Here is a 14,854-nt window from a genome sequence, read left to right on the forward strand (position 1 = left end):
TCCACTTTGTGACTGAATTCTGTCCTTTTTATGTGCAAAGCTCACCTGCATTACTGGGAATCACTACAAACTGACTGGAAAACCTGTTTGTGTGTGAATTTAGGAGTACATAAATCAGTACATTTATGAAGTTGTATCATGAGAAAGAAAGCCTGTCTTTTCAAAGTAATATTGGAACTGCAGTGAAGTTGTGAGCGTGTGATTTGCTTCAGTCCTCTGGTGACATCTGGGGTTGCAGAGCTCCATGTAGCTAATATTGAAATATTAAAGTGGGTTCTGCCTGAATTAGAGGCAACGGTGCAGCAGAGTCATCCAGAGGAAACCTGTCACTGACATTTGTAGCTCCAGAGAACAAAAAGTCTCAAACAAACCTCAGGACTAATATTCTTAAAGGTAACAATCACTCGCCTTCTGATATCGTGAACAAACCGTCCCTCTCGACCAACAGATTTAATGCTATTCATCTGAGACTTACATGATGATAATCTTTCTCATGAATATGTGGGTGAAATGCATTATTTAAGTGCTTGCAGCTTTAGGAAACCAACACCTGTCAGAGAAGTGTTCACAGGAGAATCAGTCCAAACTTTACAAATCCCATTTTAATTAATAACTCTCCTCCTTTTGGCTCAGTTTGTGTTGTGAGTGCTATTTAAAAAAAAAAAAAAAAAGAAGCTCATCACAGTTCAAACCTGCATTAGTTTATTGCACGAGCCACTCACAGTCGCAGCACTGTGTAATAATGACTCCCTTCATAAAAGTGAACACTGTTACACAAACCATTCAATTGTCTCAATGTGACCTTTACAATCGTCCTTTACTAATCTCATTAAAACCATTCATGGGCGTCTGCCCTGATCTTTTGTATAAAGTAGTGTCGGTGTACAGTAGAGATGGGCAATTCTACCACAGCGGGGGCCACAAACGTGATTGTATCTGATCCGAGGGCCACAAGATCAATATTCACATTAGCATTTAGAATAATTACCAATCAGAGGATTAACACAGGGGGAAAAAAGGTTTTGTCTTTGTGGTTTTTATGTTTTATCAGTTTTTAGTCATTTCGTGTGTTTTTGGAATCATTTTGATTTGTTTTTAGTGTCGTGTGTTTTTTTGTTTGTGTTCTTTCTGTAATGTGTATTTTTCTGTCATTTTCTGTATTTTTGTTGTTCATTTGTGCATTTTTGGGGTCACTTTCTGTATTTTTGTTGTTTTAAGTAATTTCCTGTCATGTTGTGTAATTTTGATAACCGTTTGTGCTTCTTTGGAGCTATCATGTGCTGGTATTTTGTGTGTTTTTGTAGCATTTTTTTCTCTTTTGTTTAAGTGGTTGTTATGTTTGTCCTTGTCATTTTATGTTTTATGAGTCATTTTGTGAATTTTTGTGTACTTTGTGTATTATTATGGGCTTCATATTCCTTCCAACTTCTTGAACTAAAATTTTTGGGAATTTGCTTTGGGGGCCACAAACAATTAGACTGAGGGCCAGTTGCTCGTGTACGGTAGACAGTATGTGTTTTGTGACTCTGGAAACAAATTAGTTTATTATGTAAATCACAGATTATCAGTTTCATTTAGCTAATCATCATAGAGACTATAGATGTAGATCAGCACTGAAAATCCTGTCATAGTCTGTCTCAGGTTTTCTTTATGTGAAAATCCCAACAAACAGGTGAAGGCTTCTGTGTTTAGTGTAAAAGTCAGGCTTCCACATGTTTTTTCCTGCTCCATCACAATGATCCCAGTAATTATGATGATGATGATGATGATGAGAAAGCTTTGAGTAACAGGTCAGCAGCCAAACCTGGAGAGATGAGTCCTTTGGTGACCCTCTCCTCCAGGTGTGGCAGAGCGTCTCTGACAGACGGATGGTTCTGGAAATGGCACAGGACGCTCTCCTGGATCAAACTCCACATCCACACTTTATGCTGGGCCCTTCGTCGGCCCTGCAGCTCGCCGCTAGCCAGCATGGCGTCCCGGTACGACTCCATCCTCGCCCACACTTCTGGGATGCCCTCGTTGGAGTGCGAGGAGGCACGCACCACCTAAGGATGAAGGTCGGGGGAGGGGAGGGCGGAGGGGTAAATTTATAGCGTCTCAGTGTCAACAGCAAGGTGGTAGTGAGGACGACCGGGGCCGCGTCGTCTGAAAATGCTAAGGACAAAGCAGAGTGCCCTGCATGATTTACTCACAAAGAAACTTTTAAATGTTACTTGGTTTGAGGTGTTTATGTGCAAAGCTTCAGATTCTCCATTCAGCTCCACCAACAGGAAGCAGGTGGACACTCACACTATTCATTCAACCTTTCCTTCTTCTTTTGTTTCACTGCTGTCTGTTGCAGACATAATACAATATGTGCTCCACATATTTCTCCAGTGGCCCTGTTCTTTCTGTGCAGTTTGCATGTTCTCCCTGAGTGTTCTGTGTGTTCCACTGCCCCCACAACTCAGAAAAGGATAAGCGTGTACAGAACATGGTTAGATGATTGAGAGAATGAGGAAAAACAGCAACTGAAAACATTTTAAACTGTATGATAACTGCAGTAAACACCATTAGTGAACTGCTTTGAATGGCCTTTAAAGATCTGCTGCTGCTGGTGTATAAATCTGTGAATGGGTTTGGTCCAGAATACATCAATGAGATGTTAGTCAGATATGAACCAAGCAGGTCTCACAGATCTATGGACACAGGTCAGATAGTGGAGCCCAGAGCTCACAGTAAACATGGTGATGCTGCGTTTAGTTGTTATGCTGCAAAGAAGTGGAACAAAGTCAGCATCCAATGTGAACATTTTTAAATCCAAATATAAAGAAACTTTAACTAAAGGCAGATTTTTATTCATAAAATTGTTGATTTAATGTTTTTACTGCTGACTTTTTATGTTCTTATTAATTTTTAAACTGTTTAATGTTTTCTGTTGCACTTTCCAATCAGGTAAATCACATTATATTCCCTCATGTATGAAATGCACTATACAAATAAATTTGCCTTGTCTGGAAAACTTGTACAAGATCATGTTTTAGGATCACACATCATCACTTCTCCCTCTGCAATGGGTAAAAGAAATAAATAATAATAATAAAAGTAATTTACATCAATCAAAAAAACTCTGATATGTGAAAAGGTCTGACGGTGGTTAAATAATGAAGAAAAATATTTAATGACAGACTAGCACGCCAATAATGATGATGTTTGGATTTCAGATTATTATTATCACAATGCAACACTTTTAAAAATTGAGTACATTTAAATTACTTGGTCCTTATTTTTATTCATTTAAGTAAACGGCACACGTCTTGTTTTATAGATGGCATTAGAGCTCAGTTACAGCTCTGTTTTGTTTTCAAGTATCTATATAATATCTATATAATAGAAAGCCACCATGCTGGAATGCTACAGCACTAACACCTTGTCCCCACAAGCCATCTGGACATAAATGTTACCAGTGTGTTCAGTGCTCTGATAAGCAAAGTGAGTGCGTGTGTGTGTGTGTGTGTGTGTGTGTGTGTGTGTGTGTGTTCCTTCAGAGGAGTCCACACATCCAAAAACACATGACGAAATTCAGAGTCATTCCCGTGTCCAAAGAAAGCGCTTATTTAAAGGACTCCATGGGGACACGGTGTCCACGATCCACAAAGCTCAATCGAACGTATAGATTGATTTCTCCTTTAGACATCAATCATTTAACACATGGCTAAAGAGTTACAGTAGCTGGAACAGCTTAAATAGGACAAAATGGTAAAACACCCACAAAATATCTTTAGATTCAGGATCAATAAAGGATACTGTTCCACTAAAGATTCTCTCAGGACATCATTAAGAGTTATTGATCAAAGACTGGATGTTGTTCTGATGCATAAACTGAAAGCTAATATTGTGTGACTATGTGTCATAAATATACAATATCAGTAGGAAAAACATAACTTAAAAAATTATGCTTGTGTAGGCTGAATCCCAGGTTTTTATTTGTCACTTATTTCCAATTTAAGCAGTGATACGATGAAGTTTGTGTTCAAAAGTCATTAGATTTAAAGATATCTACTTTGTGCAACCTTTGTCCATTGTATACATTTTACTGCTTCGGTTGTTGAATCTTTTTTAAGCTTATTTAAATTTTTTTTTTTTTTAATTACAAAAAATGTAAAGGAAAATCATATTATTTTAAAAAGAAAACTAATAGTACATGTAAAAAGGTCACGGGATATGATTATGTATATAAATTTAACTTTTACTTTTGATATCCTGAAAAAAGCTGCAAAATTATGAGATTAAAAGTTACACCATCGTTATTAAACAAACCAAATTCACACTGTTTTTATGATAACCCATACAACTTTATATTTATTGTTATTATTATTATTATTATTATTATTATTATTATTATTAATAATGTGTTTCTGCTTTGTTTGAGTTTTTTAGCACCATCCACCAAGTCACATTCCTTGCATTGTTTTAAACTCTACTTGACTATAAAAATCTTCTGATTCTAACATGGTGCTATGATAAAGGAATAAAGGGCTTTATTTATATATCTAAACAAAAGGAGTTGAGATCAATTACATTTGATAATAATTGCTCGGAATAATTTATATATAACCAAAAATCAATCACGAGAAGAATCAAAGAACATGCTGTAGCAGAGAAGCTTCTATGTGAATGTTGGGCCTTCTAATCAGTGAAATGCATGACACAGCAGCCGTGTACTCAGAGACAGTGGGGGGGGGGGGGGGGGGGGGGGGTGATGTTTCCTGGCAGCTTGCCCACTGGGCAGATGCTGCACTGGGCTGGAAAACAAAGGGACGAGGCCAGGCAGGAGGGTGGGTGGGTGAGACGGGACAACAGGGTGGGGTGAGACACTGCAGTACTGAGAATACAGTGCTGTGATGACATGATCACCATCATCATCATCACCAGCTCACACACTCCGCCTCTCCTCATCAGATGACCTCTCCATCGGAGGCTGGTTGGGTCCAAACAGCAGCTGAACATCTGCTTCAGCCCCAGCAGGTCAACAATCTTTTATTCATCCCTTTTTTTCTTTGATGTCCAAACATTTTGTTGTTGGCTTCCTTCCTAACAACCCTGTCGATAGGCATCGAGTGAACCTGGCTTCACACACACACACACACACACACACGCACACCCACCCACCCACCCACCCACCTTTGGGTTCCAGGACTTGGACCGTTTCCTGAGAAGTTTCAGTGCGCTGGTATATTCAGCTTGGATCCTCCTGGCAGGAACCAGCAGCTCTCCATCAGACTTGGTCACCACCACCAGGTCGGCCCGCTCGATGATGCCTCGCTTGATCCCCTGGACAAAGATCACAGCATTTCATGTCGGCTTGTTAAATATAAGACGCCCAAACATGACCTTTATTTTTAAAAGCATCCACATTTATGTCAACATGCTAACACAATTTTAATGGATGTTCTGTGATGAACATCTTACAGCAGAGATGGGCAAGATCCATCACAGCAGGGGCCACAACAATGTGATCGTCTGATCCGAGGGCCATATTATCAACATTCATGTTTTGCTGTTGTTTTGTGTATAATGTTGGGCTTCAAATAACTTCCAATTTCATGAATTACAATTAGACCGAGGGCCGCATGTGGCCCCTGAGCCACCAGTTGCCTATGCCCGTCTTAAAGGGTAACCTTGAAAAAGATTGGTTTCATCCAGAACTATGAAGCATCTTAAAGGTGAATCTTGTATTACATGTGGTTTTCCTCCAAAACTATTCAAACTAAAATCCTAGTTTATTAGTTTGAAAATGTATTTTCTTCATGGGTTGGTCACATGGTAATTTACTACAGTTTTATTACATTTTTTAACCTTTCAGTGTTTTTCCGGGTGAAAACAATTAGCATGATTAAAACAAATGCTACTTCAGCACCCGGTGCCCTGCCATCATATTAATCCTAATGAGGTATGCTAATTAAACCATTATAATGGCTAATTAATAAAATCATTAGCATATAGGTTCTGTCAGCATGTCATTTTTTGGGCATAAATGTCAGCAGAAAAATATCAAGAGGGTGAAATGCATTTACAGAATTGTTTTATGCTGAATATAGATATGAGTTTACATTTATATGGAGCGTATTAAAATGTCCATTACACAAATTAATGCCTAACGATGACAAGGTACAAATGGGATTTTTTTTTTCATTTAATGAAACACTTAAAAACAGACACACGGGCCTTAAATATAAATTAATTACATTGCTCACACTTAGGGGGATTTTTCAAATCAGAAATTGCAAAGTTATGTAACAACTTCATGTGTCCCTTTGTTGGGAGTCCAAGTTTAAACAGAAGCTAACATAACATATGCTAACGCAGTGTTTTTCAACCTTGGGATCATGACCCCATGTGGGGTCGCCTCAAATGTTGAGTAATTACCGATTAAAAAAAATATATATTGCTCATTTTATCACCTCTAGCTCCACATGTGGCTCGGGGCCCACGTGCGGCACAAGGTCGATTTTTGTTTGGCCGCCAAAATAAACAAACATAATGATTTAAAAAAAAAAAAAAACCGCACAAAAATAACTGAGAAATTTACAACAAATGTAAGAAATGACAACAGAAAAATGTGAACAGAAACACAAAATTAACTGAAGGTTGCACAAGACGACCAGAAAATGAACAGAGAAATGTATGAATTGAAGACAAAAATACACAAAATGCCTCAAAGAAACATAAAAAATGAGTTACTGATTATATATATATACTGCATATTTTGTTTTCCAGTTATGAAATTATCAGGAAATAATTTTTCAAATTAAAACAACACCTACTCTAAAATTCACTTTCTCAAAAACAAATCTTTTTAAAATGAAATACAGCATGAAAATATCTGAGCTACTCACGGTCAAAAAATAATTCTTGAAAAAAAATAAAGAGCTTGGGGTTGTCAGACATTTGAGATATCGAAATGGTGTCACGATCCAAAAAGGGTTGGGAACCACTGTGCTAACCACTGCAGCACTGTTATAATAATAATAATGTCTAACAATATAATATAAATATAAATTGCTTTCACAGCTCAGTTAAATATTCCTTTTTTCATCATTGTGCATTTCAAGGTTTTAAACGTATACATGTAAACAGACAATGTGAATAACTGACATCTTAGATGTATAGAAAATAGAATGAATATTCACAGGACAACACATAACTCAACCTAGCGACTCATAAACAGCTGAGTGTAGGTTGACCTGTAAGTGATCCTGGTCAATGCTCATGTGTTTTATTTCACAAACCTGGAGTTCATCGCCCCCTGCTGGAGGAATCAGCAGCACAAACATATCAACCATGTCTGCAACTGCAAACTCTGACTGGCCGACACCTGGAAAAAAAAGAACCACGTTCAACAATCTAATAATCACAACAAAGTTAATTTTCTTAACCACGACCAAACAAAAATAGCTAATGGACTTTTGTAAACAACAAGGATTTACAGTTACAGGCAAGTGAAAGGATGAACTTGTAGCTCTTTACTAAGCAGTAGGGGTGTTGGAAAAAAATCAATTCTGCAATATATCGCAATATTACGTCACGCAACTTTTGGATCAATTCAAAATGCATCTATATCAATTTTTTTTATTTTTTATTTGAACCTTTTTTTTTTAAACCAGGAAAGTCTTTTCCACTACAGTAGACATTGTAACTGCACAAAGAAGTGCTCTGAAACCTGGGCATGTTGACCAGCTTGTGTTTCTTCACTAAAATCTAACAAGAAAGTATTAACTTTCTGCATTTATTTGTTGTTCTATGCATATACCTCAGTTAAGTTGCACTAAAGTCAAAGTTGGTTTAAAAGCCACAGGCAGATTGTATTGCATGGCATGTTAAAGCCAATGTTTTGAGTGTAAAATATGCCAACAAAATATATTTCATACATAATGTTCTCATGAAGGTGTACACATTTACAGAGCAGTTGTTTAAGTCATATATTTAAAAAAAAAAATCACAATAATCGCCTTATACTTTAATACAGGGATATATTGCATCGTATACAAAGAGTGGATCTCAGATGTACCTCAAATACTGTAACTAAAGCCATGCACATCACAATTTTCACGTTTCCATTTCTCGGGTGCATTGAACAGTCCTTAATGGCACAGTGTGGGACGACATATTGACTTAAGATGCTTAAGCGCTAAACAATCTTCACCGTCCGCTATCAGCACAATATAAATAAAGCGCTGAGAGAGGAGTTTGGTTACAGTCAGTGAGCTTTGACGGCCATTTCTCACGCATGCGTAGCTGAAATGTTAATTCAGTCTATTAGCTGTCATTTCCACCTGTTGTCTGTTCCATTTGCACCACAGCAGGTGAAACTGATTCATAATCACTGACGCTTCCTAACTGAACAGGGGGATTTCCCAGAAGTGTGATTGACACAGCGGTACATTGTGTTAAGTTTTCCCAGTGTAAATGTTAGTTTGGGATAGATGGAAAGGGAAAAACTAAGCACCTGCAAAATAACATCAGTTTGCCAATTGTTACCTTCATGATTCTAAATTTAAAGTGATGTGAATTTATTCCAGTTCACATTAAAGGCATAGTGAGGTTTCCCTGTAAACATGCTTTGTTTAAAAAATAAAACTCATAATAAAACATTATTATATTAATATTGTAATTATATTGATTATACAAAGACAAAAAGCAATATACAGTATGTTGTAAGCTTTAAACCAAAAAACAATGCAATGCAACATGAATACAACAAATACATACAGTACATACATATGCAGAAATTGTATTTATTTTTCATTATTTAATGTAGACTATTGTCATCTGGAAGTCTTACCTACAGTTTCCACAAGAACAACATCATATCCCGCCCCTTCACAGAGAACTATCGCCTCATTGGTGGTTCTCGTGACCCCACCCAGAGTGCCTGAGGTCGGTGATGGCCGGATAAAAGCGTTCATGTCTCTGGAAAGTTCAGTCATACGAGTCTTATCCCCCATTAGAGAGCCTGAAACAGCAGTGGGACATAGATATAGAGTTGAGGATCTCAGTCTGTGGGACACGGTTAGCTGCACATCTGAGGTAAAAAAAAATCCACATGGCCTTGGTTTGTCTTGATAAGACACCAGTGGATGGCCAGTGTTTCAGACGTTACCTCCTGTGGTGCAGGACGACGGGTCGACAGCCAGCACCGCCAATTTATGCCCACGACCTGTCAGCATCTTTCCCACCACTTCAATGAAGGTGGACTTTCCTGCTCCAGGAGGACCAGACAAACCTGTGATGATCAGACCAGGAAACAGTCGCATCAACAAGGTTTAAAAAAAAAAAAAAGATTTCTACAAGGAAGACAGTGATTCGCTGGAAGCCATTTTAGTTGTGGTTTGTTAATGGTGTTCCCCCTTGATATGATGTCATTCCACGAGACACTCAGTGTTTCAGTGTTTCTGTCGTAGCCACAGTATCAACATCCACCATTGTTTTGGCACAACTTTTATCATCAACAGTGGATGAGAACAACTTTTGGATGAATTACAGCTACAGTTTAAAAACATTAGTTATTGTTCCCAGCAGCTGTAACTAAAACATGTAGAGAAATATAAACAATACAGAGTTCATGCACTCATTTTGGAGCATGGTTTTGACTCAGTGACAAGGTTAAATCAATACAATCAAACAAATTAAAGCTCGGTTCATAGAAACAATGACAATACTATGTGTTGGCCCACATCTCTAATGAGAAATATCCTCTCCCTGTGTGTGGGATCTACAAGACTATACTAACGTACTACTCATACTAAGTATGATGTAAAAATTAGTATGTAGTGCGTTCACATTACATAGTATGAAAAAATTGAGTACGCTAGAAACATACTCAATCATACTCAACGGCCCCATGATGCATTGCGAGCGGAACGTAAAATTATCCTGGGACCGGCTAAAAATCAAATATCTCCATTTCAAAACAAAAGCATCTCTTCTCGTCTTCCATTAGTTTTTTAAGGATTCTATAAATAGGGCTTTTATTTTGAAGTTAAACGGAGGTTTAGTCGGTAGCACAATGGCAGGTCTCCGATAATCTCCAAAATGTCAGCATGAAATGTGTTTCTGTGAGTTTTGTGGATCAAATGACCACATGTTGATATTCTAAGAGGTCACTTTCTCGCTTAAAATGCTTTCAGAACTTTTAAAGGTGGCGAATCATCAGAGATATTTAGCCTCAGTGTGCTTAAGGGTTTTGTCGTAGGTACGAAATGCATCTTGGTAAACTTGGAAGTAAACTTCAGTGGGAACGTTCATCATCCTAATCATACTTATAATATTTGTAGTGTATAATACGGAGTGTGCCATTTCAAACACAGCCTGTTTGTCTGTGGTTGTCTCGTTTTGAGGTATCGATACACCAATGCAGGGGTGGAGCAGCAATTTTAAAGGTGAGGGTGTTCTAAGGGTAGGGCAACCGCCCACTACCAATTTAGTTTATTATATCAATTTACTGAAATCATGATAAAACTGTTAAGTCATTTTGCAACTTCCTTTGTCCCATATTTGCCCCTTTTAGGTTTTTTTTTTCAGATTTTAGCTTCTTTTTATCAATAAATATCCCCTTTTCCTAATATTTGTCAGTTTTTAAAAGTTATTTTTGACACTTTTATCCAATTTTTTGTCGATTCTTTAATCAATTTTTGCCACTTTTCAACCAAATAAGCTACCATTTGCCCAATAAATAACATTTTTTCCCCTTTTCCCTATATTTTGCTTCTTTTTATTCCATATTGTTGCCCTTTTTCACTATTGTTTGCCACATTTTGCTCATTTAAGCTACCTTTTGTCATTACTTACCACCTTTTTCCACTTTTTATCAATTTTTGGGCCACTCTTGACTGCTTTTGGCCCATTTTAGTCACTTTTCACTCTTTTCTTACCAAGTTTTTACGACTTTTGGACCATTTTTTGCCACTTTACTTACAATTTACTCATCGGCGGCGACTTCGTCAAATGGCTGGATATGAATGGCTTGATCACCATTCATTCAATCTAACTGGACCAATGTTTTCCACAATGAACCCCTCTGTAATAAGTGAGGGGGATACATTTTTGTTTTTATGAAAGTGCCGTTGTCGCATCCCCTATGGGTGAGACGTGCCTGTATCAATGTCAGTTAGTATCATCAACATCACACACCTACTCTGAAGGCCACTGGTTTCCCACCATTACGGCCCTCCTGCTCCCTCCTGTAGGCCAGCACCCTCTGCAGCAGCACCTGGGCCAGCTCTTTCTTCCTGGGGTGCAGCGTCTCCACCAGAGTGATGGACTCAGCCAGGGACGCACGCTGGCCCCCGATCAGGCCCTCATACAGTTTGTCCAACAGTCTCTGCTCAGGCCCGCTCAGCTCCTGTATGTGCTCGCTGACTGCTGTGCGAACACCTCCTCTGTGCTCAACGGAACTTCGGTAGCTTCTCACCCCCTGGTGTAGGCAGCACCTCCTGGATACTGGGAGGACTGTGGCGGAGATGTGGCGGATCAGGGAGAGACTCAACCGCCCCATCGTTTGGTAAAGGTAGGACACCTGGAATGAAGGACAGAATTATGTATCATGGATTTTGTAATTGACACTGAATAGAACTCTAAATAACCTACTTATCAGTGATATATTCAATGTTATTTTCCGTTGGAAAAACATTGATTGGACAGAACTCCCTAAAGGGCCTTTCAAAAAATAAATGTATCTATTCTTTATTTATTTATTATTTATTTATTTAATAATTATTTGATTCAGGTGGGAGAGACAATGGCTGTTTTTACTAAACCTCTTCGGGTTAGTTAAAAGTTTGAAAGGGTTGAGCTTTCACTATTAATAGAAATAACAGCACATGATCCAAATGAGAGAGAAAACGTCTAACAATTTATTTATTATGCATAACTTAAAATACAGCTTTTGATGTGTTATATATATAAGTATTTATATAGTTTGTTGCTATAATAGGGCTGATAAGAAATTATGGTCTGGATTTGGATAAAGCTTTCCTTGAAAAAAAAAAAGCATTATTTTTAAATCTATTTTATTGCTTATTGTTATTCATCTATTTTAATCTATTTTAGTGCCATCTATTTCAGTGGTTCCCAAACTGGGGTACTTGAACGACTCTCAGGAGGTACACAGAAACCTTTGTTGTTTTTTTAACATTATAGTTTGTTTTTTTTATTATTATTACATGTACACAACTTTGTTTCTCTTATCCATCAATAATTATGTATTACAATTATTCATTTAAAACACCAAGAGGTAAAGTTCACATTCTAACAGAGAAATAAATGAACATAAAGGCCTAAATTCAAGGTTATTAATAATAATAATACATTTTATTTAAAGCGCTTTTCAAGACACTCAAAGACACTTTAAAGCATAAAAACCACAAGAAAATATGACAGAAAAGAAGTGAGTGAGTGGATGTGAGTTAATGTTGGACGAGACACAGTAAAGCATTTAGATGATGCAGACACAAATAAATAATGTATAACATGAGCTAAGGGGTACTTGTGATAAGAAATAAAGGCTAAAGGGTACATGGGGCAATAAAGTTAGGGAAACACTGGTCTATTCTATCTACAGACCAAATTAAATGAGAATATCTAATGATTGATAATGTTTAAAGCAATCATGAAATCAAATTCACCTGCTAGAAGTCTCAATAAATTAAATATGTTGCAGCTGATAAACTTCTGGAATAAAAATGGTGCGTTTTCTGATGGTAAATGATAACTTTCTAAACACGTATTTGCACTTTTGTTCTCCTTTTGTATAAAATGTATCGCATTTTATGTGCTTTTGGAGTTCCTTTGGAATTTTTGTTGTCGTTATGTGCTTTTGGAGTCATTTTTGTGTGAATTTGTTGTCATTTTTTGGTATATCTGTCTCTCATTTTTTGTGTTTTTGGCCTTTTTTGGAGTAATTTAGTTCTCCTTTTTCAGTCTTTTTTTAAAAGTCATTTTGTGCATACAAATTGACGCATGTCACGTGGCCCCCAGTTTTGACTGATGATTATACCTTTAAAAAAAAATGTAAAACAATGAACAGATCAGTCAGTAATTAACAGATATATATACATATATACATATATATTACATGCACCCAAAATGAAAATGACAAATCATGCTAAATGTGCTGGTGTGACCAACACCGTGTATTTATTTTATTTTATTATTATTATTTATTCATTTATTGGACGTAGCTTTAAAGTGTTCGGACAGTTTAAACTTCGCAGTGACAAAGTGTAACACTGACCTCTTCTTCTCAGCTGCTCCTTGTGGTTTTAGCTACAGTTACATGACCGTAGCTGTCAGTGCCCAATACTTTCACGGACCGGATCCTTCATTCATTCACTTCCGGTTCCTGTTGACGTCGTAGCTCCGCCCACCACCGCTTTACGTCATTCCACTTCAGAAACAAACAAACAAAAAAACTAAAAAAAAATAAATGCAGATTTCAGTAAGTAAAAGTACCTACAAGCAATTTTAAAATCTAATTGATATCATTTTAACTCATTATCCTAAAGGAACGATAGACAGTTTATGCTGTAAACATGTGAAGTTGGATTACTGACCACTAGATGGCAGCACAGTTTTATTTCAGCTTTAGCTACAAGGCGAGTTTTTGTGGACGAATTATTCCACATTTTGCTGCAGAAGCCAGGACTGTCAAATTAAAACTTTTTCTAACCACCGCACGTTTTTAAGGGCAAGGTTCCAAAATTTAGTCTTATGGGAAAATATTAAAATTTTAGATTTTTTTTTCAAATTTTATTTTATTCTATTATGGATAAAAAGCCCATATGCATCACTATCAAAATAGCCTACTATATAATACTCAACATTACTCAACAATGAGAGCTTCACGCATCTATGTTTCCCCAAAAATAATTTTCAAATGCTTACACAACTAGCTCCAGTATCTCTTTCCAGATATATGACACTAATAGAGTAGCCAGAGCCAGACTGAATGTTCACTGGTTAAACCATTATAAGACACATAGGCGACCTACAATGGCCTCATGTAAAGGATTTTCAATATTTGTGAGTGGTGAAATAACCCAAAGTTGGGGACCAAAATAAAAATCTTCTATTTCTATTTCAAGAAAGATAAATATTTATACTATCAATTAAAACAGAGATAAGATTGGTTCTTACATTACCACATGCAGTTATGGACCAATTAAAATAATTTTAAATTTTATTTAATTATTTTCTGATTGCAAGAGGCTCACTCAAGAACCAATGTGTGTGTATATATATATATATATATATATATATATATATATATATATATATATATATATATATATATGACTGATCATTAGTGATTTGAACAGTCTATGTGTACATAGATCAAAGCTGATAAAATGACAGGGAGCTGTAGTTGTTTACATGTTCGAGCTCGAAACCCTGACACTTTTTTTTTCCCAAGTTTGAGGAGTTAGCATGTCCAGATAGGATGTACAGCAGAAAGTAGGTGGAGCTGTATGTACACTATGTATTTCAGTTTCCCATGTGATGTAGTTCCTGAGGTATTGGAAGCTGAAAATTGAAGAAAAATAAGGACCCATTGCAATTCGACACATCCCCCCTCCCACTAAATTATCCATATCTCAAAAAGTATTCATCCTATCAAACTAAATATTTACAATATGCCTATTGAATAATCACAGAACAATTAGTAAACATTTCTGATTTTTTTTAAACTGAAGTGCGTATGCCATTTGTGATGTTGGTTCATTAGATATACATTTACTTTCTAGTTTTTGGTTAATGAGATGCATTTTTGAGCTATTTTATAAAGTGGTGAATCATTGGTTGATTTAATGCTTCA

At 36.8% G+C, this 14,854-nt stretch overlaps 1 protein-coding gene across 2 annotated transcripts; it reads right to left on the reverse strand.

Annotated features, from left to right (window-relative positions):
• Positions 1-679: 679 nt before the first annotated feature.
• Positions 680-13,383, reverse strand: mmaa (metabolism of cobalamin associated A). 2 transcript variants are annotated; one of them, XM_028449523.1, is made up of 7 exons: positions 13,274-13,383; positions 11,173-11,557; positions 9,143-9,265; positions 8,825-8,995; positions 7,272-7,357; positions 5,164-5,313; positions 680-2,045 (listed from the first exon to the last, which is right to left on the reverse strand). In XM_028449523.1, the coding sequence occupies exons 2-7, from the start codon at positions 11,534-11,536 to the stop codon at positions 1,749-1,751; spliced, it is 1,191 nt and encodes a 396-aa protein (XP_028305324.1). In that variant the 5' UTR covers positions 11,537-11,557; positions 13,274-13,383; the 3' UTR covers positions 680-1,748. The 2 variants fall into 2 exon arrangements, with proteins under 2 accessions (XP_028305324.1, XP_028305333.1); XM_028449532.1 differs by lacking the exon at positions 680-2,045 and adding an exon at positions 2,061-2,154.
• Between the last annotated feature and the right edge of the window lie 1,471 nt (positions 13,384-14,854).

The sequence above is a fragment of the Gouania willdenowi genome, chromosome 1, assembly GCF_900634775.1.
Source record: "Gouania willdenowi chromosome 1, fGouWil2.1, whole genome shotgun sequence".
Taxonomy (NCBI): domain Eukaryota; kingdom Metazoa; phylum Chordata; class Actinopteri; order Blenniiformes; family Gobiesocidae; genus Gouania; species Gouania willdenowi.

Coding starts and splice junctions, on each gene's coding strand:
- mmaa (XM_028449523.1), bottom strand. CDS start 11,536: ATGGGGCGGTTGAGTCTCTCCCTGATCCGCCACATCTCCGCCACAGTC. Junction 9,266..11,172: donor ACCAGTGGCCTTCAGAGTAG/GTGTGTGATGTT, acceptor TGATCATCACAG/GTTTGTCTGGTCCTCCTGGA. Junction 5,314..7,271: donor CAGGGGGCGATGAACTCCAG/GTTTGTGAAATA, acceptor ATCTTTGTCCAG/GGGATCAAGCGAGGCATCAT.